Raw genomic sequence first — 23,849 nt, forward strand, 5'->3', positions numbered from 1 at the left:
GAACCATTTACTGAAGACAACAGACTTTCTTCTAGATCAGAATTTCTCAACCTTGGCCAGATGATTCTTCGTCGTGGTTGGCTGTCCTGTGCATTGTAGGATATTAAACTGTGTCCCTGGCCTCTCCCCACTAGGTGGTGGTAGCATCTTACTCTCAGTTGTGACAACCAGAAATGTTTCCAGACGTTGCCAAATGCTTCCGAAGGGCAAAAGTGCCTGGGGTGAGAACCACTGATCTGGACGTATTCCACCAGTCAGGATTAAATAATCCACATAAACTTTATTTATCAATACATCTATTTCATATGTAGGAAAACCAAAACATTTCATGAAAAATAGAATTCATTGTACAATACATAATATAGTCAAAGATCTGAAATAGAATTAGTCTTAACTATTTCCCATCTTTAACCAATAAACATGTTTTTCTTAAGAGGAAGGTGAAAAAATTTTCTATATTAAAAATACTGAAAATAAACATCATTAATACGTACTATTAAATAATGAATAGTTCTACATCTCTCTAACCTCTCTGTATTCTATTAGTTAAGAGAATTATGGCTTTTGTCATGGCTTCATATTTCTTTAAAATAGTCACTAAAGTAATTTCCAATTTGGTAAATCTAATATCTAATGCCATGTAGTTTTACACAGAATTGTATCTTAATCATCAAGCTGAAGTCATATGAAAATAATGACACTGTCACTTAGAGGTTGTCTCAGGCTTCAGTTCACAATCTAATCAGACATCCTTAAATTTATCCTAGCAGAAAGTCTAAGGAATTCATGGCTCGATCTCCTAAGCACATCAAGCAAAGTGTTAAAGTTGCATAGTTAAAAGACAGTGGCAAACAACAAGGACCTACTGTACAGCACAGGGAACCATATTCAGTATCTTGTAATAACCTATAATGGAAAAGAATCTGAAAAAGATGATATACATATACACATATATATTTAACTGAATCACTTCTCTCTACACCTGAAACTAACACAACATTGTAAATCGACTATACTTCAATAAAAAAAAAATTTTTCTTAAGACAATGGCAGTAGAACATCTTACTTAAACTTTTGACAGTAAAACAATACAGAAGTGGAAACCCTTGTGAAAATTTTTTTCTCATTCTGGCAACAAGATCATTAATACTTTCTACTTGTGTGATCCTGTAAGGTTCAAAGAGTAAAATAAGACAACTCCATAATACACTAGAAATATGAGAGGCTGTACTAGAACTTAGATAGGCACAGAGTTCCTTAAGTTCCAAGCAAGTCTGGTCAATTCTCATTTGTCGTGAGGACAACCTCAGGTAGGCCAGCGTACAAAGAAGCAGTTCTCTACAAACGGCTCTTACTTACTACGTAGTTCTTAGGATAAACGTGTTTATGCTTTGACTGAACAGTCACGTGGATGTTATAATCATGACGACTGTAAATCACTACTCGGTGAAACTTCTTCCCTTCCTTCATGATTTCGGCATTCTTTTTTTCAGTGGACATAAGATTTTCTAAAAAGTTTGAATCTTCTAAGTACATCTCATCTCCTGAAAAATAGTAATTTAATTCCAGTGTTATTTTATAAAACATTCCAATATATTAACATGTAAATCAGTATTTTTATCTATTTCACATGTTTAGAACTGAGATGGTTGTTAAATAATCCTAATTTTATGAGAGTACCTCAATTTCTTTGTGTTTTTTAATACCACCCCTCTCACCCTCCCCAGCTCCCAATTTTCCAGCCAAGAATTTTCTTTGGGCACATGAATATTTATGACTGGTATTTTTTTATCATAAACTATAATTTTTTATATTAGTTCATGACTCTCTTTACCCCAGTCAATATTAATGTTGGCCTTGACATCCATATATTTTTGGTGTTTCAATGTGGGCTGCTCTAACCATTGTAAGGTTAAATTAGAGAAATTATGATTTACACATCAAAACTGCTAAGTTGTCCCACTATAGAATAAGTAACAAATAATCACAGTTCTGAGAACTGAAGACAAGTACCCATAAGTAAGACAGGTCACAAAACTCCACTCTAAGCTGTCACAAAACTTCTCTCCTGTTCTTACTCAACAAGAACTGACCAACAACAAACTCTCTAATGCATTACAAGTTCTCATCATTCAAAACTAAACTGTAAAAAGGTGAGATAATATATGAGAAAGAACTTTGTCAATGTCTAGGAAATATACTTACATAAGTGTATGTAAAATACCCAGAATTTCTGTCTACAACAAATAATATGGATGTTTTGTTGACCTTGACCTTATTTAATTAGCACCTCTGTAGTGTGTACAACGCAGAATGTAATTCATGTCTCTGTGTGGGGCAATACTGCCATTCGGCCCAGAGCATTAAATGTGAATGCTAACAAGAACACTGATGCTTCGCTGATTTACCTGGTAAGAGATGCATCATCCCATCAGCAGTTACTAATGTGATCGGCATCCATCTCTCCACCTCTTCTAATTCATGATCCAAGCAAAACTTGTGCAAGTCAGAGAGAGAGGCGAAGTTTTCCAGTCTTCTTATTTCGTAGAACTGTGGGGGTGCAAACCAAATTTCTTTTGATGTGAAACTTTCGGTTGCCTCTGATGGCGATGACCACTGTGGAAGACAAAGGTAGGGTTTCCTGAGGTTTATCCCAGAGACAATCAAGATTTAAGATCCTTAGGTCAGTACCTAAGATCTGACTGAAGATTCCTCTGAAACAACATGAAAGGATTCGGTGAAAAAAGCTAGGCTGATTCCCTTCAGAGGTGGATTATTGGGACAATGATTCTGAGAACTAGTAAGTAAACCAGGAGAGATCACCAAGGGCTGATGTGGGGGAGTGTTCAGCACAACAGGCAGGCGACGCTGAGAAGGCAAGGTGGTCTGGTCACTCCCGAAGGAAGACCGAAGTGTAAACTCATGATAGCAGATTGAGAATTTAGTGCCCATTCATTCCTCCCATCCATGGGGACCTTGACTAGGCCCTGAGGATTCGATGGTGGATAAGACAACGCTCTCTCAGGCCCCAAAGGGCCCTTCAGCAACCAAAATGTAACATGATGTGTGCCACGTATTACAATGAAGGTAAAGAGTCAGGGGCATGAGATGCTTTCAGGAAGGTCAAGAGGCACGACTCAGTCTGTAGTCCTAGGAGTGTAACATCTGCAGGGTATTAACCAGGCAACTTTATCCATTTAACTGAAGTGGACTCACTGCTATGACCTGCCCTTTCCCAAGCCTGCCTTCCACACACATTTAGATAAAGAGCTGATTCAACGAATATGGGATAACCCCAAAAGGGCTTTCTTTGACTAGTTCACTAAATATCCATTTACACTGGGAAAATTGATTTTCACATCCCAAACCAGGGAGTTGAAACTGATTGCCTTGAATACCTATAGGCCAAAGGTTTACAAGCTTGTATGTGCTTAAACATCCCCTGAGAAGCCTGTTAAATCTTCGGTCCATGGCGCCCAGCAATCTATGTTTAACAAGCGCCTTGGATTATTCTGAAGTTGGCCAAGGATACATTTTGAAAAACAAAGCTTGGGCCTCAAAGGACCACCCAATCCCTAAGTTATTTACAAAGCATTCTGCTTTGTCAGTCCCACATGGGTTCAGTGATAACAATGAAGATAAACAGGCATCAACCCACTCAACCTGTTCAGGTTAGTCCAGACTGTAGGTTAAAATAACTTAAATAACTTACTGTGTGTTGGGTACTTGTTATTAGGAAAACATTGCTCAAAATACTTTACATAAAATATTTCCAATCCTTAGGACAGCCCTGCACACTCTCATTTTACAGATGAGGAAACTCAGGAAGCTCCTGTAACTAAAAAAATCTGGGCTTCAAACTTGGGGCAAGGGGAGGGAGCTGGCTCTGAATTCCACCGTTTCCCCTCAGTTTCTGAACCTCAGCAGTATTGACACTTTAGGCCAGATTACTCTGTTAGGGCGGTGGGGGGGAGGGGAGGGGGGAGGGTGGTCCCGTGCACTGAGGATGTTTATCAGCATCCCTGGACTCCACCCAAGGGAAGCCAGTAGAAGTCCGAGTTGTGACAACCAAGAATGTCTCCTGACATCGCCAAATGTACCTTAGGCTGGGATGAGCAAAGCATACCCTGTTGAGAACCACTAGCATAGGCCAGGTTCATAATCATTTCTTGGAACCTTATGCTAGAATTACCTTTGCCCAACATAATGTAAACAGAGAAGCAGACAAATGCTATGAAATCACCATTTTCAGATGCTGAAAAATGCAGAATTATGATTTGTGAGAAGGTAAAAACCAATGAGGTGAATACCACCAATGCCCAAGCTTTCTGCCTAAAGGTAATCCCCAGACTGCTGCACAAGGAGAGAGAAGCTAATCATAGAGCATAGGATTCTCACTGACTTGGGGAGACAGAGATCAGAGTTTGGGAAGGCCTATACAGCATAGACTGAGAAAGCAATGTACCTGAGAGGAGGGATCTGCACAGCAGAGCTCCAGAAATCTGTAAAGGGTGCCCTTAAGTCTTTATAAACACGAATCAATACATGGATAAGGTGAAACCACATGACACTGGAAAACAATGATTCCTGAGAAAAGAACAATTATCTGAGAGCTTTAAGACTAACGATTCCCAGGGCTCACCTAGGGCCAGGACGTTTTCAAATTCTCTCCAACCACAATGGAGCTACCTTGTTGAATATAAGAGGTATTCAGAAGACCCCAGAGGGTCATACATTCTAGGTGCAGCTAAATTAGCCCGAGAATAACAGCTTCTATAGACCTACTCTAAAACCACTTAAAAAACAAACCTCAAAAGGCAAGTTAACTTGCAATAACTTAACTTCCTGCCAGGAAAAGTCTTTAAGGGAACAGGACAAAATCACACCTGAAAATAACAATGTCCAATCAAAAACTATAAGACCTATGTATGACAAAGCAGAAAAATGTGCCCTATAACTAGAAGAAAAATCAGTCAATAGAGACACACCCAGAAATTACAGAGAAGATGGAATTAGCAGAAAAGGACCTTAAAAATCACTGTTACAAGTATGTCCCGTTGGCTCAAAGGTGTAAAGGAAAATACAAACATGATGAGAGAAAGAATTTTAAAAGAACTAAGTAGAACTTCTAGAGATAAAAAATACACTGAACAGTATTTACAGCAGATTAGACACTATATAAGAAAAGGGAGAAAACTTGAAAACATAACAACAGAATCTATTCAAAATAAAGCACAAAGAGGAAAAAATATTGAAAAAAGATGAACAAGGCACCAGTGACTTATGGAACAATATCAAATAGTCCAACATACATGTAATTGGAGTCCCAGAAAATAGGGAGAGGTGAAAAACATTTGAAGAAACAAATAATTACTAACAAAACAAAAAGAAAACCATTCACATTGCAATCAAATCACTGAACACCAACAATAAAAGGAAATATTTAAAGTAGCCACACACCAAAAACACAAACACACATTATGCAGAGAGGAACAGAGAGTTAAAAGCAGACTTTTTTTTCTTTAATTTTATATCTATATGAGATGAGGGATGTTCACTAAACTTACTGTGGTCATCAAGTCATGATATATGTAAGTCAAATTATTATGCTGTACACCTTAAACTTATACAATGCTGTATGTCAAGTATATCTCAATAAAACTCGAAGAAACAAAGCAGACTTCTCAACAGAAGACTGTGCTAATCAGAAAATAATGAAGCAACATCTTTAAGTACTGACAAAAAAAGAAAACCTGTTAATTTATATTGAATTTCATACCCAGCCAAAATATCTTTAAAAAAAAGCAAATTAAAAGTATTTTCAGATAAAACTTAGATGATTCATTGTCAGAAGATCTGAAAAAAAGACATATTCGAGGAAGTTCTTTAGGCAGAAAGATACCAGACACAGACTTAAATCTACACAAAAGAATGAAGAGTGCTAAGAATGGTATATATTTAGGTAAATATAAAAGACATTTCCTCCTCATTTTCACAGTCTTTAACAGATTGTTTAAAGCAAAAACAATCAGACTGTACTGGAAAATGTATAACAGAAATAAATATAGGACAACAAAAGCATAAATGACAGGAGAGGAGACATGGAAGTATATTGTTTTAAAGTTCTGACACTGCACATGAAGTGAATAATGTATACTGCAAACCCTAAACAACCACAAAGTAGAGTTAATAAGTCAATATGAAGACAAAACAGATTCCTAAAAATACTCAAATAATCTGAAAGAAGTCAGGAAAAGAAAGACAGTGCAAAGAATAGAGGGGACAGATAAAACTAACAGCAAGATGGTAGATTTGAATGTAACCTTACTGACAACATTGTATATACATGATCTAAACACTCCAGTTAAAGGCAGAAATTGTCATGTTGGATTAAAAAGCAAGACTATATGCTGCCTAGAAGAAACATACTTAAAATATAAAGATAGAGGTCAAAAGTAAAGAATGGAAAAAGATACGCTATGCTTTTGCTAATCAAATGAAAGAGTGACAAGATGAGGACCAGAGTAAAGTTCAGATTTCACAAGAAGGAACACTGCAAGAGATATAGAAGAATATTTCCTAATAACCAAAGGCTCAATCCATCAAGCTTACAAGGGAGCTTCAAAACAGATGAAGCAAAACCTGATAGAACTGAAAAGAGAAAAAGACAAATCCACAGTTACTCTCTGGAGATTTCAGCATTCCTCTCAGTACTGGATGGAACAGGTAAAGGATATGAAAGGCCTGAGGACACTATCAAGGAACATAACCCAACTGACATGTTTACAAACACTCCATCAAACACGGCCAAATACATATTCTTTTCAGGTGCAGAGGAATCAGTCACCAAGACAGACCATACTCGTGGCCATAAAACAAGTCTCAAATTTAAAGAGATTGAAATTGTATCAACTACGTCCTCTGCGGAAACAATTAAACTGCTGTGGGAGATGAAAGGAGTTAATGCATGTAAAGTGCTTATTAGGAAGGAGCCTGCTATCTGATCAGCACCAGCGCAGCTCCTGGGATCTCGAGGGGCAGCCCGCTGGAGAAACCGCGTGGGGCGATGAGATACAGTCGAGGCTCTGGGCCTGGGAAGCCGGGAAAAGCAGAGCAGTTCACCCAAGTCACGGCCTTGGCCTGCTGGGCCGGTGGCTGCTGCTGGACCGCCTGGGTCCCATGCCCGCTCAGCCACTCATTGGCTGTAGGGCCCTGAGCAAGCTAATGACCCTCTCTGGATTCTGCCCATCGGGAGGCTCCGGGTGGGCCTGGGCCGCCGGCCGGGGTCCCCCCTCTGCGCCGTGAGGACGCCCTACCTGGCAGTCCACCACCTCCACCAGGTCCGGGAAGACCGGCGGCGGCTCGCGCAGGCAGCACAGGAAGAAGGTCGTCTCGAAGCGGCGGCCGCCTTTGCGCGAGAAGGGCGTGAGCCAGGCGCTCCAGTCGTGCAGCGCCCAGATGTCGGGAGTGCAGTCGAGGTGCGCGCACAGGCGCAGGAAGTGCTGCGGGTCGCGGCGGACGCGGGCGCGCCAGTCGCCCAGGCCCGGCGGAGGCTCGAGAACGCGGCCGGGCTCACGCGCGGCGGGCAGGGGGCCCCGGGGCCGCAGCAGCAGCACGCCCGCCTCCTCGAAGGCCTCGCGGATGGCGCAGATGCGGAAGGCAACGTCATCCGGCAGCGACGCGGTGTCCCCGGCTCTGGGCCAGGCGTCGGGCAGCGCCGGGAAGGCGGCGCGTCGCGTCCGCGCGGGGCCCAGGCCGAAGCGGGGCGGCTGGTGGTGTGGCGCGAAGAGGCGCAGCCAGTCGGCCGAGCGGTCTGCCGCGTCCAGCACCCCGCCCGGGAAGACCTGCGCCCCGGGCAAGAACCCTTGGCGCTCGGAGCGCTGCAGCAGCAGCAGCCGGAAGCCCTCGGGGGGCGGCAGGGGCCGCGATGGGGCGGCGGGGACCGGGCGCGTCCAGCCCGCCGCCAGCACCAAGGTAGCCGCCCGGCGCCAGCCGCTCGGGCCCGGCCGCAGGGGGCCGCTCATCGCGGGCGGCAGCACGCTGCTTCCGGACTCCGGTTCTGGCGCGGCTGGAGCTCTCCTGGGGCTTGAAGACAGAGGCCTGGGTCCTGCTGGTGAACTCTGGGCGACGCGCGCTCTGGCGATCGGTGAACCCGGGCTGTTTGGCCTTCACCGGCGCCTGCCTGTAGCGGGGGTGTGGCGCCAGCGCCAGGAAGCACCGCCTCGAGTGCCCTTGTTCCCAGCCAGGTCTCGCGGGACAAGGGCTAGCACAGCCTCTTGCTAGGGGGGACGCATCAGCCCCACACAGGACTCTCAGGCCAAGAGCAAGAATGCTTAGGGTCACACAATGATCTATCGAGGTAACAGTGCGATGCAAACCTAGACCTGGTGACGCCTACCCAGCCAAACCTAAGGATTAGGACTTTCTCCATTAAACCATGGATGGACAAGAGAGTTTGTTTCCTTTGGCGGGGGTAGGGGTGGGGGTCCGAGCTTTACAGGCTCACATGAACCCCACCAATGAGAAACTGATGGATGAACCAGGTGCCAAATTATAAATTTCCCACTGCACAGCCTGAGTATGAAAGGGTCTTCCTGGAATCCCTGCTCCCCAGACAAGTTCCTGTCTTGTGTTCTGGACACCTGTTATTGTCAGGACACCTGAGACCACCTTAAGCATCTTGGGTCCATTTGATAATTTTCACTTCCATGTGAGAATTTTTTAAATTGAAATATAGTTGCTGTACAATATTGTATGTTACAGGGGTACAATATAGTGATTCACAATTTTTAAATGTTATACTCCCTTTATAGTTATAAAATATTGGCTGTATTTCCTTTTGGCTGTTGCCCAGAGGCCTCAGTTCCTCACAGCGTTGGCCTCTCCATAGGGCTCCTTGGATGTCTTTGGAGTCTTGGCATTTAACTTACCCGGAGAGAAAGATCCAAGAGAGAGGAAGGAAGAAGCCATGATGTCTTTTCTGACTTAGCCTCAGAAGTCACACTCATTTCCACAATATCCTATTGTTACACACTGGTCCGCTCTATTCTGTGTGGGAGGGGACTGCATGAAAATACTGGGAAGTGGGGATCATTGGTGGTCATCTTGGAAGCTGGCTACCACAGTGAATAAAAAATGAAGCTATCTAAGCATTAGAAGAAAACAGGTAAATTCCTCTATACTCTTTGACTCAAAATCTAGAAGCAATAAGGGAAATGATTGTTCAATTTGACACATTCTTCATATTTATAACTTTATTATGACAAAAGATACCATAAGAAAGTCTAAGATACGATATATTGGAAAAATTCTCTGTGATGCCTGTTACAAAGGATTGAGTAGAAAAAAATTGAGAAAAAAAACCTTGCAATTGTGTAGAAAATGGGCAAGAGATATGAAAACAGTTCACTGTGATTTAAGGTCACATGTGTGACAAGTGCTGGAATCTGTCTCCAAACCTATCAGCATGTCCTCTGAGTGCCCTGCCCAGTCCTATTCTGCCAGGGACACAGTGCCAGCTACCTACGCCTTACCAGGTGCCCCTTGATCACATGGCATGAGTCATTTTGTTTATGACAACGGTTGCTTCATAGGTAAGGACACTTGACTCCTCGTTCTTATGTTCAGTGGGTCCTCCCTAGCTGTCCTTACAATAAGAAATACCCTTATTTCATTTATCAGAACATGCATAATCCTGAAAAAAAAAAAAAAACTTTTCGAACACGTCATGGCGCTTCTCACCCATAGCTCCAAGAAGGCTTTGCTTTCAATCTCTAATTCAGTGAATCCAGATTCATTTCTGGTACTTAATTTATTGGGTTTTTCAGTTGAAAAGGAAAGGAAGAGAATGCAGGGCTAGCCATAGGGAGAGATGACTTCAGCTTGGAGAATCAACAGTAGGAGGAGAGTTTGTTCAACCTGCCTAGAAATTAAGCCATGCCACTGCAGTTAAACAAAATTCACCTATAAAGGACCAGTAACATCCAGTGTCCCAGGAATCACCATATAAAAATGATTTCTCAAAATGTTTCTTAGAAGCATTTTAAAAAGGTTCCCAACATTGTTTTCTCAAAAAAAAAAAAAAAACCTGTTTATTCCATTTATGTGCCTTTTTAAAGAAGGCAAAAGTATAGGGAAAGAAATCAGATCAGTGGTTGCAGGATTCTGGGTGAGAGGAAAGGACTGTCTTCCAGGGACATGGGGGAACTTTGGAGTGGTGATGAAAACATTCTATATCTTGATTGCAGTGATGGTTACATGATTGTATACATTTGTCAAAACTCAGAACCGCACACCTAGGAAGGCTGAATATTACTGTATTTAAATTTTACCTTAATAAATTTGACTTAAAAAAGTGTACAGATTCCAGTTTCTAGATCAACCTGAATTTCCCTCTGTAACCTTGACCCTTTTATTACACACTTTCTCTCATTTGATATTTGTACCTAGTTTTAATCTTCAGATTGAATTTTAGCAGACTTAACCTAAGTTACAGAAAGTTTATGTTTCATATGTATTGCTTCTTTTGCCCAGGCACCCAATTTTAGGACTTCTCAACTCTTATTATAATCACAGCAGTGGCAGCCAACATTTATTGAGCCCTGTGCCTGAACAAAGTCTTAGCTCAATATCCCTATGAAGTCTACTTGATTATTACTTCCCTTGTAAGGATAAGGAAATTGAGGTCAGGGAGATTAAAGAACTTATTTAATGAGATCAGATCTGAAGTCAGGTATACCGTATTCTATAGTCAGTACTCTTAACCTGGATACTATTCTGTCTTTGAAATGCTTTGAAGCATTTGAAAACATGCTTCTCATTACCTGGGGTTAAGATTCCAAAAGTGTTTTGCTTTGTCTTTGGGGTGAAGGTTCTGAAATTGGTCCTTATAATTGAGACCCTAACTGTTAAACTTTACACTTGAATAACAACAGCATTTTCTAGATGGTAAGAGCATTCAAACTTTTACTGTAAAAACAATATAACAATATGAAATAAGAATATATTGAAAAATATCATTCATAATCCCACCACCACCTTAAACACGTTCACGTCTGTGTATTTCCTCATAGCTCTTTTCTATATGCCTAACATACCTGCAGACAAAAGACATTCACATTTACTTTTGGATAACAGCATATTAAAAGGGCTCTTAAAAATCATTTTGCCAACAGGAGTTCTCATTTGGCTTATTTACCTTTGTCATATAAGCCTTAAGGTTATACAATTCTAAACTGAAACACCAAAGAAGGATGCCCAAGATCTCACAGTACTACAGTGAAAACCCAGAATCCTCTGTGGAATGAGATGAAAAGTAAATCAAAGAGAGGAATGCTTTTCCAGAAATCCATCTTGTCCTGAAGGACACAGGTCGGCAGCATGTGGCCAGTCCCTGCACCTTTGGTCAGTTCCTAACAGCCAAGGAAATAGTACTTGAACATGACTTTGGTCTATGTTGACCACAAAGATGGCTCATGTGGAGACTTACTTTCTTCCCAGATTCCATCTTGCATTAAAAGATGACTATAATTGTATTGTAGAAAAGCACTTGGAGATTTATAATCCTGGAGTATTTCTGAACATCTCTAAATAATTAAATCTGTGAAGGGTAGATATGTTACTAGGACATTTATTTCAATTCAAATGTGCACGAAGAAGGTTCAGAACATTTAAAAAAAACCGTAGTAGTTGATAGCTGAATCATTTGACGCTGCCTTTTCCAACTAAGTTATAAATGCTGCATTTTATCTTTGATTTGTTATTTATTAATAACCATTTCGGTTAGAAGCATCATTCAAACAGCAGACGTGAAGCCCTCAATTCCAACTAAGAACTGATGCCACATACACAACAACCCATGCTGTGGTAGTTTCCCAACATCAGACAGCCAATGAAGTTATAGTTCTGAGGGTACCAGGCTGCGTACAGAATAGGATTTTCCCAGCCTCCATGACAAATGACATGATTTCACATCTGTAATTTACCCGAGTCAGTTTAGATTGCTTGGGTAAAACAAATTGTTTAATACACACTAGGCTTTCTTGGACTCAGACTTAAGAGTCTGAATTTAAATTCTTAATCTCTTTTAAATACTAATAAATAAGTAGCATTTGCACAAATTTGCTTTTAACCCCAGCCACTAATTCTGAGATGGACCAAAATCACAGTAAGCTTAGTTCATCCTGGTTTTTAAAATTCATATGGAATTTTACCAACAGATTAATTTTAGACAACAACCTCCGAATTGTCAGATTTGATTTCAGTTTGTACGAAAACCAACAGTAACAGCCCCTCCCCGCCCAATCCAAACAAAATAACCTTTCTTGTTTAATTGCATTCTGTTAAAAGCTCTGGAAGAGAACTTTTGAGTTAATCAGTCAGGAAACCCCCCTCCCCCATTTCACAAATGAGGCAAGTGAAGCACAGGGAGGTCAGTGACTTGTCTGAGGTACTTGGAGAGAATAGCAGAGCCTCTGCCATCACAGCTGGTCCTGGCTTGCTGGAGGACGCTCTCCCCAAAGGAACACAGAGGTTTGAGTCCTCCACTGCTTTTATTTCTCAGGCTGACATACATCGCTCACACTATGGGGCTGGCTCACCCTTAACAACCATTCATTACCGAACAGAGAACTGCACTCTGAAAAGCAACTGTGTAGCTAAAACTGCATCAACCTGCATACTGAAAAGGAAAATGTACCACTATCAGGTTCCTAATGCAAACCAGAACTCCCTTCAACCAAAATTGCTTCTTAGTCATGCAACATTGCACGTCTTCACAGCGCTTACTATAAAACAGGTCAAACAGGAAGTTTCTTCTCTAACCTGACTTACCAAAAATATTTTCCCTTGTGGTATTTAAAAGCATACATTCTTAGAGCACATAAAAAAGAATTTGCCAGGCATTTCTTTCTTCTACAAACATTAAGTTTTTCTTTTTTTTTTCCCCCTAATGACAATAGTTGAAAGTTCCCATGATAAATGCCTTGACCTTCCAAGTTTTCATCTCAGAATCAGATAAAGCTGTGCTATTTTCCCAGAAGAGAAGCCAAGATTTTCTCTTTACAGGTATTTACAAGAGATTTATAATAGCACTTAACTTTTGAGGTAAAGATCTAGCCTTTAGCTTGTAGAAAAGTACATTCTAACGATGACCACATCATATATACCCTATATTAAACATTTGGAACTTTTTAAAATCACTTGTATCATGGTATAAGATCATATCAAATAGTTTTAGAAAATTAATGACTTTGATATCAAACATCTAAATTGAATGAGGTTTCTACCAGAAAACAACCTCTGGAATTATTTATAGAAGTGAGAACAGAGAGATATTGTTAGAGATTACTCTATGGTTACTCAAGCCAAAAGTGATTTTGCTCACATAATATAGCAAAAGTTCTAGTACGCAATGTTACACCTCCACATAATGCCAAATACTACTAATGCCTAAAATTTTCCAAGAGTTGTTTAGGTTAGCAGGTCCATAGGATAAATACGTGTATTGTAATTCAGCCTTGTGTGTATGTGTGTGCAACATTTTATCACTAATTTCCATGAGCAGAGGACTCCCAGAATCAGGTACACATGTGATCTCACATATAAGTAAATAATCCAAGGCTCTGCCAAGTGATTGGGAAGAGTGAAAACAAAGACATTTGTGTGTCCCAACTGCTCCCTATGGATTACACGACTTCTGGTGGGTTGTTTTTCTAATATGTTCTGATGGACAATTGTTTTTTTCACGAACAAAAACACCTTGATAAGAACAGGGAGTCACAGTCTTAGAAACGTAAGGAAAATATTTAGGGCTTGGTTTTTAGGGATATTTTCCAACACTGGGTCACAATATGCCCCAGCCTTCTCTTGACTGAGAGAGATGAGACTTTGGGGAAGGTGACAGCAATTCCATGTTGTGTTGTGTGTAGGATGAGGGAGCCGGGAGTTAGAAACCTTTCTATGTCATTTCTGAAGGTACCTTGGGAAGGCAGGTGCAAAAAGAAGTTTGACATGGCCCAATTTAGAGTCACCCAGACTGGCTGAGGCAGAAGGAGTTCCTTTTATTAGATATTGTTGTAGAACTTTTAATCAGTTTAAGACTTTGTGGGTCTTTTAAAACCATTATCAAAGACAGATTCTGTGCTTTCATTATCCATAGGACTGGAATGTGTGTGCTGAGGTGGAGGAGGAGTGGGCAAATGATGCTGGGGGGGGGTGCCCCTTAGGACTGGGTGCCCAGACAGCACTACTGCTCCTAATTGCTTCTGCCCCATGGCCTCCAAACTGCCCTTGTGAAAAACTGCCAGTTCCCTTCTGGTCCCATTTTTCTCTTCTCAGGTAACAGAGGAAAAATAGAAATTCTTTATCACTTTTCAGCAATCAATCTCTAGGTTTCATCCCAAGTTACATTTAGAGTTAAATGCATCTGTTTTCTGAGCTCTTCTTCCCCAACAATGCGCTCTCTGGACCACAGGTAGGAGGTGATGGTGCTATTCAGGCAAATTCCTGCCTGGGACCTAAGGTGTTTTCCACATTTCCTGATTTATTGCCCACAAGAGGCTGAGGTCACTTGACGTCTGTCATCTACGTCTGTGGTTCCAGTAATTTATGCTATGATCTCCTGCCTTAAGATCGATTTTTAAAAATGCAGATGTATGTTTAGTAACCTAAGTACATAAGTGAAGACACTATGTTTGACTCATTGGCACCAGTATGAATTCCTGGCCAAATGTCCTTTATTTAAAAAACCATCTTTTTATGGTAGCTCACAGAGAAAAAAATGTGACAATGAATATATATATGTTCATGTATAACTGAAAAATTGTGCTCTACACTGGAATTTGACACAACATTGTAAAATGATTATAAATTTAAAAATGTTAAAAAAAAACCCCATCTTTGATAGCACACAATGTGGTCATGTGATTTTTCTTTCAAATGATGATTATTTAAAAAAATGCTTCTTAAATTCAAAGTTAAAATTGCTACATTCCAACCCAGTCTCAGGGCTAATTGGCTCAAAACCTATGTGTCCAGTGATGCCACTTGATCCTCTCAGGGGGCAGTGTCAGGGTCAGGGAGCTGTGCAGATCCCTCCAAAGCCAGCTCTCCTACTGGCCAGCAAGCAAATTCTAAGGGATAGACAGGATTAAGGGCTCCAAAGAGGATTCCCCGGCCCTCCCCCAAAGGAGGATCAAAAACTCTGGTCTAGTTCTGGAACAAAAATAAGCCCCTGTCAAGGAGAAAGCGCCTGTTTAGATAGCTTGTGGCCCTTCCCAAAGCTTGCGCCCCTCCCTAGCTGACTGGGCGGAGCCCTTTTCAATAGGCAAATGTGCGCAGAAGTGTGTACTCGTGTGCTATAAGAAAGCACTTTGCATGAACTTCTATTTGCACACTCTCCTAAGATTAGGCCCCAAAGGATTAAGGTTATAAAAACTGCTTACCTCTTACTGCAATTTGTTTCTTGCCCACGAAACAAAACCAACACACACACACACACACACAAACACACACACACTCCCCCCCTGTCAAACACAGCCACCTTTTCACTTATTTTCCCTTCAACCTCTTTTCCAAACTGCCCCAAGCAGAGTATGGGAATCACTCTGCACGGGGTGGGGGCACCAAGCTCAGACTCAGTGTAAACACGCCCCAGCAGCACAGGCGGTAACCTATTAACTCGGAGGAATCTCGGGTCACTGTGGACGGTTTTCTATTAATAGGGGATAAAGCTTCTGCATACATTAGCGGTAATGCCCTGGTGGCCCGCGCAAAATTAACTCCTCCCGGGCCAGCAAGAGGAAGCCATGTTCTAACCAGGCAGATGTGTGCTTGAAATGCGCGTATACACATACACATATACACACAGGGTTTTAGAACCGCTTCCCTTAAACATGCCAGATCCCACTACCATCCCAAGTCCAGGCGGTGGCGGTCGTTCCCAAAGGGGTGCCTCCAGGGAGGGAGCGGTGGCCGCGGGGGACCGTCGAGTGTGGGTCAGCTCAGCTTCGCCACGCACACGGCCAAGGCCACAGCCGCCAGCAACACGGCGCTGAAGATGGTGGCGGCCAGGGCCTTACTCAGATCGCAAGGCCCCGTGCGCTGTTGTACGGACACACCGCCCACCGAAGAGACGCCGGCGCTAGCGCTGGACAGGAGCTCGGCACCCGCCGTCTGCCGGGCCTGCACCGTCCAGCGGGGCACGTTGACCTTCATCTCCATGTCCTGGATCATTTCGCCCACCTTAAGGATCTCCCGCTCCAGCTGGTGCAAGTCTTCCACGTCGAAGTCACGTTCCCCCTCGTGCCGCAGGCTCCGGGCGCTCAGGGCGCGCGCCGCTACGCCCGAAGCGCCGCCTTCCACGCCCGTGCGCACAAGTGGCCGCCTGGGCGCGTGCAGCGGGAACTCCGTGCCCAGGGCCAGCGCGCGCCGCATGTCGGCTTCCAGCAGTTCCAGGCAGCCGGAAAAGGCCACCCAGAGGCGCTCGAACTCAGCGCGCTCCTCGGCGCCCAGGCCCCGGTCGCGCAGCGGGGGCGTCAGCCGGGCACGGATGGCCACCGCCAGCTCCTGCGCCTTCTGGCGCGTCTTCTGCAGCTCCTCTCGCAGGTTCTGCGAGTCCGCGGAGCCGCCGATGGTCAGCACCAGGTGGTGGTAGCATGCGGTCGCCTTGTTGAGCGCATCCAGGAGCGCCTTGCACTCCTCCTTTGCCATGTCGCCACTCTCCCGCGCAGCCCGGACGCCTGCACCCCTCTTAGCTTCACGCCCTCAGCGCAGCAGGAAGCAGCCAGCTCCGACGGCGTCCTCGGGTCGGGCGGCTCACGCACTCCTCATAGCCCGAGACGAGCTTGACGCTACCGCTGCGGTCGACAGAGCCGCTCGGGACCCACGACGTGCGCTTCTGCGGACCGGGGGCGGAGAGGCAGCCCCATTAGCTGTCTCCCGTCCCCTCGTCCATCCTCCCCAGGTGCGCTCGTAGTCACAAGCTGAGTCTCTGGGCGGCCCTCCCCTCCACGGTGGCCACCTGCGAATCTCGGGTTGTGGTCCCCATCCTCCTCCGGTGCCGTCGCCAGGGCTAGCCGGCTGCGGAGCCGCGCGCTCCGCCTTAGCCGCTGCCAAAGGCGGCCGGGTAGGGTTTCTTAGGATCCGCCCACCTCCGCCCGTCCTCGCTGGGCGCTTCCATCCCCTGGACCAGGGATAGGCGGGGCCCCGCGCGGGGAGGTCACGTGTGGCTCCATCTCCCCCTCCTCCGCATCCCATTACAGTCTGGAATATTAGCGCTCAGCAGATCCAACCCTCCTCTATTTTACGAACAGGGAAACTGAGGCTCAGATAAAAAAGGGGGCCTAGATCACGCGAAGTCCATGCAAGCGGAGGGGCCAGAACCCAGGGACTCTAACTCTTGGACCCTGCCAGCGACGAGAGTGGTATGCCTCGTAGGACTGGGCATCTCCATCCTCCAAAGCGAGCAGTAAAGGGCGATCCGTGGAGTGGGACAGCTTCCAAATCTCCCCATCCTGGTCCAGCAGGCTTTCCAGCTGCGGAGCTTGGACCCCACCCCTCTTGTCGGATCTGCTCTAGGCCCCGCCCTCTCTCGTTCCGGGCACGCGCAGCCGGTGGCTGTGGGCTGGTCCCGCCTGAGTAGGAAGTGCTGTGCGTCGCCTGAGCCCCACCCCCGACTGGGTGGGCTCAATAATTGCTCTGCGCACTTGTCGCTCTGATTAAGGACGGCCTCTCATTGGGTTGACAAGGGGCCTTGAGGCGCGGCTCCGCCCAACGGCGGAGTAGGGGTAGGAGATGGAGTAGAGCCGCCGCGCTGGGGTGGTGGGCCTTGAGGTCTGAACAAGGGCCCGGGAGGTGTCGCCGCCGCTCCGGAAAGGGCAGGGAGTGAAACTATGTAGCGTTTTAAGTAAGTGTCCTCCTTTCTGTCTCCTCTTGAACCTCCCTTCCCTCGGGACTGCTGCGCCTTGGGGCCCAGAGGCCGGGCGGGGCCGCGGAGCGGGAAGGGGGAGGGGCTCTTTCCTCTCTTCGGCCGGCGCCCCAGGCTGTGCTGGCGCTCCCCGGGCGGCCCCCAAGGCCCCGGCCCATCGCCGGGTGGACTGCCCCACCCTCGCTCTCCGGCTCCTGTCCGCAGCCGGGCTCGCTCTGCCCCTCGTGTGTGTTTGCGGGGCAGGGGGTGGGGTTGGCGAAGAATGCGTCCTCTGATCTCCCACCGCTCCAGGGCAGGTCATCAGGTTCGGGATCCCGGGAGCTCAGTCCTGGGGGCAGTGGGCAGGGTGGCCTCCGTGGTTTAAGGGAGGCCTGGTCGGGCGGCTGGAGGGGAAGTTGTGAGCGGGAGTCCGGAGCCTCGGGCCAGGCTGTCATGGTCCCCGGGGTGATGAAGGCGTGGGGGAGATAGGAGGGAATCCCTGCTTGCCTGCGTCTCGTGGGGCGGGGTCTCCTGCTTCTGCTGGGTAAAGATTACTTCGGAAAACTCTTAAGCACCAGAGTGTTCCAGAGCCTGTGTCTGTTCAGTTCTTTTCGTTGAAAACGGACTATCCTTAGGCGCTCGAGCAAGGTGGTGCCGCTTTGGCCGCCCCTAGAGGTGCTGGAGCGTGGTAACTCGCCGCCTTTGCAGGGCCACGGGAGCAAGTCGGGCGTCTTAACTGAAGATTTAGGACATTAAGGGAATGAGGGTCAGGGAGACTATATAGGGACTACGAGTTTGCCATGGGAGCTGGGATTTTCCAGGTTTGTGGATTTCCGGGAGAGAGGCTCCTATTTTGATAAAGCAATGCTTCTTCCTCCCCAGGCCTAGGTAGAGCAGCGGATATTAGCAGGATATTTATGTTTCCAGGCCATCTTGCTGGGCCTGGCGTTGAGGCGGACTTGGGGGCCAAAGCACTGGGTTCAGGGCTCACAGTCACTCAGCAGTCTGTCCTTTAACTGATTTTTTTGGCGGTGGTTTGTGGCCAGGGCTAGGATGTGCTCTGGCCCTTGGCCATTCTCTGGGGTGGAGGGTCTCAGTCACCTGTGGGCCAAATGGGGCCTCGACAGAGGAAGAGTAGTTTTTATAGGACAAAATGGGAAGAAGGCAGGAGAGTCCATCTCTTTGAGAAGCTTTGGGGACAGCAGAGGGAGATAAGGCTGCAAAGGTGGGCAGGAAGCCAGGAGGGAGAGGCCCTCCATGCCAAGTAAAGAAGTTGAGAGTTCGTCTGGTACAGAGTAGAAGGGAAGTCGTTGAAGAATCCTGCAGAGACCTCGGTGTTGGAAAGACCACTTTGTTGTCTTTTAGGTGGACACGTTTGCGTGACAGCAGGAGGCAGGACCTTGGAGGGGGAAGTGCAGGATGGGAACAGAAACAGATACTTCTCACTAGCCCTAGTGGCAGGGAGGCAGTTGGGGCTCTGAAGTTGGGTGGACACCTTGGGTGAGCTCTCCTCACCTTGGCCTGTCACCTGAAATAATCCCACCTGGCAGGATTGCTGGGAGAACCGCAGGAGTGTCTGCACCGGGCGTGGGGTTGAAGTCTTGGTTGTGTCTTCTTATGGTTCTTGGACTGTGTTGCCCCCATGAGGGCAGCTGCTGGGGCTTTGTTCTTCGCATGTCTGTGCTCTGTTAGTGTTTCTGTTGAGGCTCTCCCTCTGTTTACGAATTATCAGGGTTAGGGTGGTATCTAATAACTTTCTCCTTTCCTAGAGGAGTAGGGGAATGTGACCATGTGATGATAGATCCCAGACCTAGAAAGGATTCAGACCGAAAGAATCGGATCTGATTGGTCCTGAGGTTGCTTCCATATCTGGGAGCCACTGAGAGGTGATCCTTGGAGCTCCTGCCCTTCTTCCCAGTATACTACAGGGAGGTGGCTGCTGGTGGCTCCCTGGCAACTCCAAGAGCAGGGTGATGGGGCGGCATTCCGAGGGGCTCCTCTAAACTTCCCTGCTCCTTCGGTGGTCACATCCTTCTTTCAGCCCTAAGGTCTTCTCTCCTGTGACCCTCCACATTCCAGCCATCACTGTGCTCAGCCAGCTCTGAGCTCTGAGCACACCCTTTGTTTCTGGCTTTTTGCCAGTGACTGCATGACCGCCTGGGGCCAGCCCCTCACCCTTCCCTGCATATGGACCGTGGATTTCCAGCTCTTGTGAAAAATGAGATGATCCCTCCCTGGGAGCCTGATCTTCCTCTGACGCCTCATTACCATTTTGTTCAAGTGGACCCACAGTTACTGCATGCCTGCAGCGAGCCAGGCTGCAAAGCGCTTTGAAGGAGAGCTTTGAGAGACATATGGACAGGAGCCATATACGTTACAGGCCAGAAGCACATGAGCGACTGTAATACCACACATTACATCATCAGATTGCTTCCATTTGGTATTAAACATAGATGCACAGAAAGTTTTCCATTTTTGTCTTTTACTTCTGAGTCACAAATTAAGCCAGCTGGAGGATTTGGCTTATCAGTTGGAAACTATGCCCGGTCAGGGTCTTTGGTCAGGGTCCCGGAACGGCAGGAGTGAGATTTCAGCAGGGAGGGCATCTCTGGGAGGCGCGGACTTTCCTGTGTTAGATTCTGCTGAGCCAGGCTGCACACTGTCACCAGACGGTCCCTGACCACCCGACTCATCCGGGCTGGCAGGACGGTTGAAGACCACAAAACCACGAGTGTGCACACTGTCTCCTAAAATGCCCTGTGCTGGTTTCGGGCCTCGCTTAGCTCTCCTGTTCAGAGTAACCTCAGATAACTCACGTTCAGAGGTATTTGGTTTCTCTGACTAACTTCACTGGATTGTCTGTAAATCATTCCATCATTTGCACTCAGGCAAGGGTGGAATTTTTTTTTTTTTTTAAGGAGGTTTATATGAGGATTCACACATCTTTCCAGTTTACTTTGCATATTATTTTAAAATATAAAACTCATTCCTACAAGTAAACTTGTCAGGGTGTTGAAGTATTTTTAAACATGTACGCCTATATGAGATTTCAACTCTGGCATTAAGCATTATTAACATATTTTTAACACTGGGACAGAAAGATTGGGAACAGTGCTGGCCAGAGCTCTTTGAATCCCTACTCCTCGACAGAGGATTTAGTTGTTGGCAACCAGGGGATTGATGTCCAGGAGAAAGCAGGTGACTTGGACTGAAAAACAGCCAGCTCTGTCCCCTTCACCAGCCATGCTTGCTGACAGTCACGTGTGTTTACACAGTTCATGCGTTTGAACTGAATGTTTTGGCGTGGCATTCAGGGCCCTTTGCTTCCCTTGCTGCCTCTCTCTGACCTGCTCTGTTTGGATTCTTGTTATCTCTCGAAACTCACTTTCTCATCTGGTCAAAAAAAGTTTACCGTTGAGTTTTCTGTGCCCATAGGAACCTCCTGACCCTTTGGCTCTGCTGTGGTCCCTCCTAGGGACGCTTTCCATACTCCCCACCCCAGCCCCCTCCTGGCTGCTCCCTTCTCTGTGTGGTCCTTACCTCTCCTAGCACTGTTCTGGTTTGTTTGTTTGTTTGTTTTTAACTCTCCTGGAGCACATTCCTTGCTTCCCAGCCAGATCCTTAGTTCCTGCATCAAAGCCTACCCTCGTCCCCTCCATCTTGAGGGCAGGAGTGTTGGTGCTCTGCCAGCGTCTTATCTGAGGAGCAGGAGGAGTGTCCCTTCTCAGCTTTAGTCCGACCTTATCGCATCCTGTTTCTCACGTGGTTCCTATCCAAGGCATCTTATCTTTTGCGCTCTGTCACGGAGAACCAGCTGTGTCAGGAACCAGGAAGAATTTTGTTTTCTTGTGCTTCTGTCCCAGCAGAATTATCCAGTTATTCTGGTCGGGACTGTATGAAAGGATTCCCTGGGCTCCAGTAATAATTGAATTCAACCATTCAAATACCAAAATTGTTGCAGAGCTGGGGCCCAGGAAGGGATTATACGTAGCCATTTTCATGCTAGGCTCTTCTCCCTAAGAGGATTTGCTGGGAGCTCAGGGGCCTTCTTCAACAGCTCAGACTGGAACAGACTGAGGGAATTTGGTGAGGAGCCTGTGGGCTGTCTGTCATGGGGACTTTTCCTTTTGGAGAAATGAAGTGTGGAATCTGTGCGTCCATGGCTCATGAAATAACCCTTCATCCAGGCATATTCATTTTATGTGATGAGTATAGTGGTTAAAGGGATGGGTGTTGGAATAAATTCTAACAACTGTCTAGCCTCGAGTTGACCAACTGACCTTCAGTTTCTTCATCTGTGAAACAGGGCTTATGATACCTACAGTTATTATGAGCATTAAAATGGGATGAGGATGTATAGAAGTTATCATAGTGCTGGACCAAGGATGCTCTCAAATGGTGGCTGTTTTTACCTTTATCCATAAGGGATAAAATTCATAATGCATTTATACATACTGTTCTGGTGTTTTCCCAAAGAGCCGTTTTGGAATATTAGATAGTGAGAAGGTAATTCAGTTTTTCACACATATTTTATTCATATGATTGTATCAAGGATAAGTTTATTTGATGTTCTTTAATAGTGGCTAATTTTCTCTTCTTAATGAAGAGAATAGGCTTCAGGCTCAAGTTCAGAACCTTTGGCAGGCAGTAGCATCTAGCTAGGTTTTAAATGTCAACTGGTTTTATAATTTTTAATTTTAAGGTGATCTGTTCTTAATGGGAAGTGGTACTGTTTTTCCATTTAAAGTAGTAATAAGGATTCTTTTAAAAGTAAATTTTAAAAAGGAGTAGATGGAGGGGAGGGTATGGCTTAAGCAGTAGAGTGCACGCTTAGCATGCACAAGGTCCTAGGTTCAATCCCCAGTACCTCCTCTAAAAATAAACAAGTGAACCTAATTACCTCCTCCCCACAAAAACTAGATAAATAAGTAAATCACTTTTCAAAAATTTACCATTTAAAAAAAAAAGGAGTGGATGTTTAAAGGAAAGTGTCAAACATTAACAACAGAGCCATTGTGTTCAGTTGTGCAGGTTGTTTATTGCACGAGTGCCCTTCCCTGGAGAAGGGGCTGTATTGGCAAACTGCTGATACATAGCATATGAGTTGCTTACCAAGCCACGTGCCCTGGCACGGGACTGTACCCACTGGGAAGATGGGTGCCTTTTTCTGATTCTCGTAAAGGCACCATGTGAGCTAGCAGTAAGTGGCGGTACACTGGTGTGCGGTGTGGCAAAAATCGCGACTGCAGCACGTAAACTGGAATCCTACGAGACTGCTGTTTATTTGTATTCTCCGTTGCATAGACTGAGATGGAGGCTCAGAGAGGTGGAATGACATGGCTAGAACTCTGACTCCTTCTCTGTGCCCATTTTTCATATTCATCTCTGGTTCAGTAGAACCACATGATGTACGGTAAGGGGAGCAGACCGGGGGCACTGGAAGCCCTATGCACAACAGGAGCAAATGTATACAGAATATAATGTTTAATAAACATACATGATCTATGATCTTTATGGAGAATTTAATTGGAGGATATAGAAGAAGATGTAGGTGGAAAGACATACCATGTTTATGGATGATAAGAGTCATTATTACAAAGATGCTGACTTTCCAGTCCATAGATTTAGTACAGTTCCAATAAAAATCCCAACAGGAATTTTCATGGAATTGATAAGCTGATTCTAATTCATGTGATATTATAAAGAATTAGGAATAACCAGACAATTTTGGAGAACAAGGGGAGAGACCATTTTTTCTATGAGATGTCAATGCTTATTAGGAACCATAGTCATGTAAAATAGTATGTTCTAGCCCTACTCTGTCCAATATAATAGCTACTAGCCACATGTGGCTATTAAACACTTGAAATGAGGCTGGCATGAATTGAGAAGAAAAATACACATCAGATTTTGAAGACGTTGTAGCATTAAAAAGAATGTAAAC

At 45.3% G+C, this 23,849-nt stretch overlaps 3 protein-coding genes across 5 annotated transcripts in view; 1 reads left to right on the top strand and 2 right to left on the bottom strand.

Moving 5' to 3' along the window:
• Positions 1–249: 249 nt before the first annotated feature.
• On the bottom strand, positions 250–8,200 carry NUDT19 (nudix hydrolase 19). Its single transcript, XM_032486215.1, has 3 exons — positions 7,317–8,200; positions 2,409–2,616; positions 250–1,544 (listed from the first exon to the last, which is right to left on the bottom strand). Exons 1-3 carry the CDS (start codon positions 8,022–8,024, stop codon positions 1,339–1,341), a joined length of 1,122 nt encoding a protein of 373 aa, XP_032342106.1. The 5' UTR covers positions 8,025–8,200; the 3' UTR covers positions 250–1,338.
• A 6,752-nt stretch (positions 8,201–14,952) lies between these two features.
• RGS9BP (regulator of G protein signaling 9 binding protein) lies at positions 14,953–17,576 on the bottom strand. Its single transcript, XM_032486216.1, has one exon. It carries the CDS (start codon positions 16,708–16,710, stop codon positions 15,997–15,999), a length of 714 nt encoding a protein of 237 aa, XP_032342107.1. The 5' UTR covers positions 16,711–17,576; the 3' UTR covers positions 14,953–15,996.
• Positions 17,577–17,749: 173 nt separating this feature from the next.
• Positions 17,750–23,849, top strand: part of ANKRD27 (ankyrin repeat domain 27) — a 42,909-nt gene continuing 36,809 nt past the window's right edge. For 2 of the 3 annotated variants that reach the window (XM_032486206.1, XM_032486208.1), the window contains exon 1: positions 17,751–17,905. The gene's annotated coding sequence lies outside the window, so the exon portion shown is untranslated. Of the gene's footprint in view, positions 17,906–23,849 lie in introns of all 3 variants that reach the window. The other variant, XM_032486207.1, reaches the window with a different exon arrangement.

Source organism: Camelus ferus, chromosome 9 (assembly GCF_009834535.1).
Source record: "Camelus ferus isolate YT-003-E chromosome 9, BCGSAC_Cfer_1.0, whole genome shotgun sequence".
In the NCBI taxonomy this organism is placed as follows: Eukaryota; Metazoa; Chordata; class Mammalia; order Artiodactyla; family Camelidae; genus Camelus; species Camelus ferus.

Coding starts and splice junctions, on each gene's coding strand:
- NUDT19 (XM_032486215.1), bottom strand. CDS start 8,024: ATGAGCGGCCCCCTGCGGCCGGGCCCGAGCGGCTGGCGCCGGGCGGCT. Junction 2,617..7,316: donor TGGAGGTGGTGGACTGCCAG/GTAGGGCGTCCT, acceptor TGTCTTCCACAG/TGGTCATCGCCATCAGAGGC. Junction 1,545..2,408: donor GATGATGCATCTCTTACCAG/GTAAATCAGCGA, acceptor ACTATTTTTCAG/GAGATGAGATGTACTTAGAA.
- RGS9BP (XM_032486216.1), bottom strand. CDS start 16,710: ATGGCAAAGGAGGAGTGCAAGGCGCTCCTGGATGCGCTCAACAAGGCG.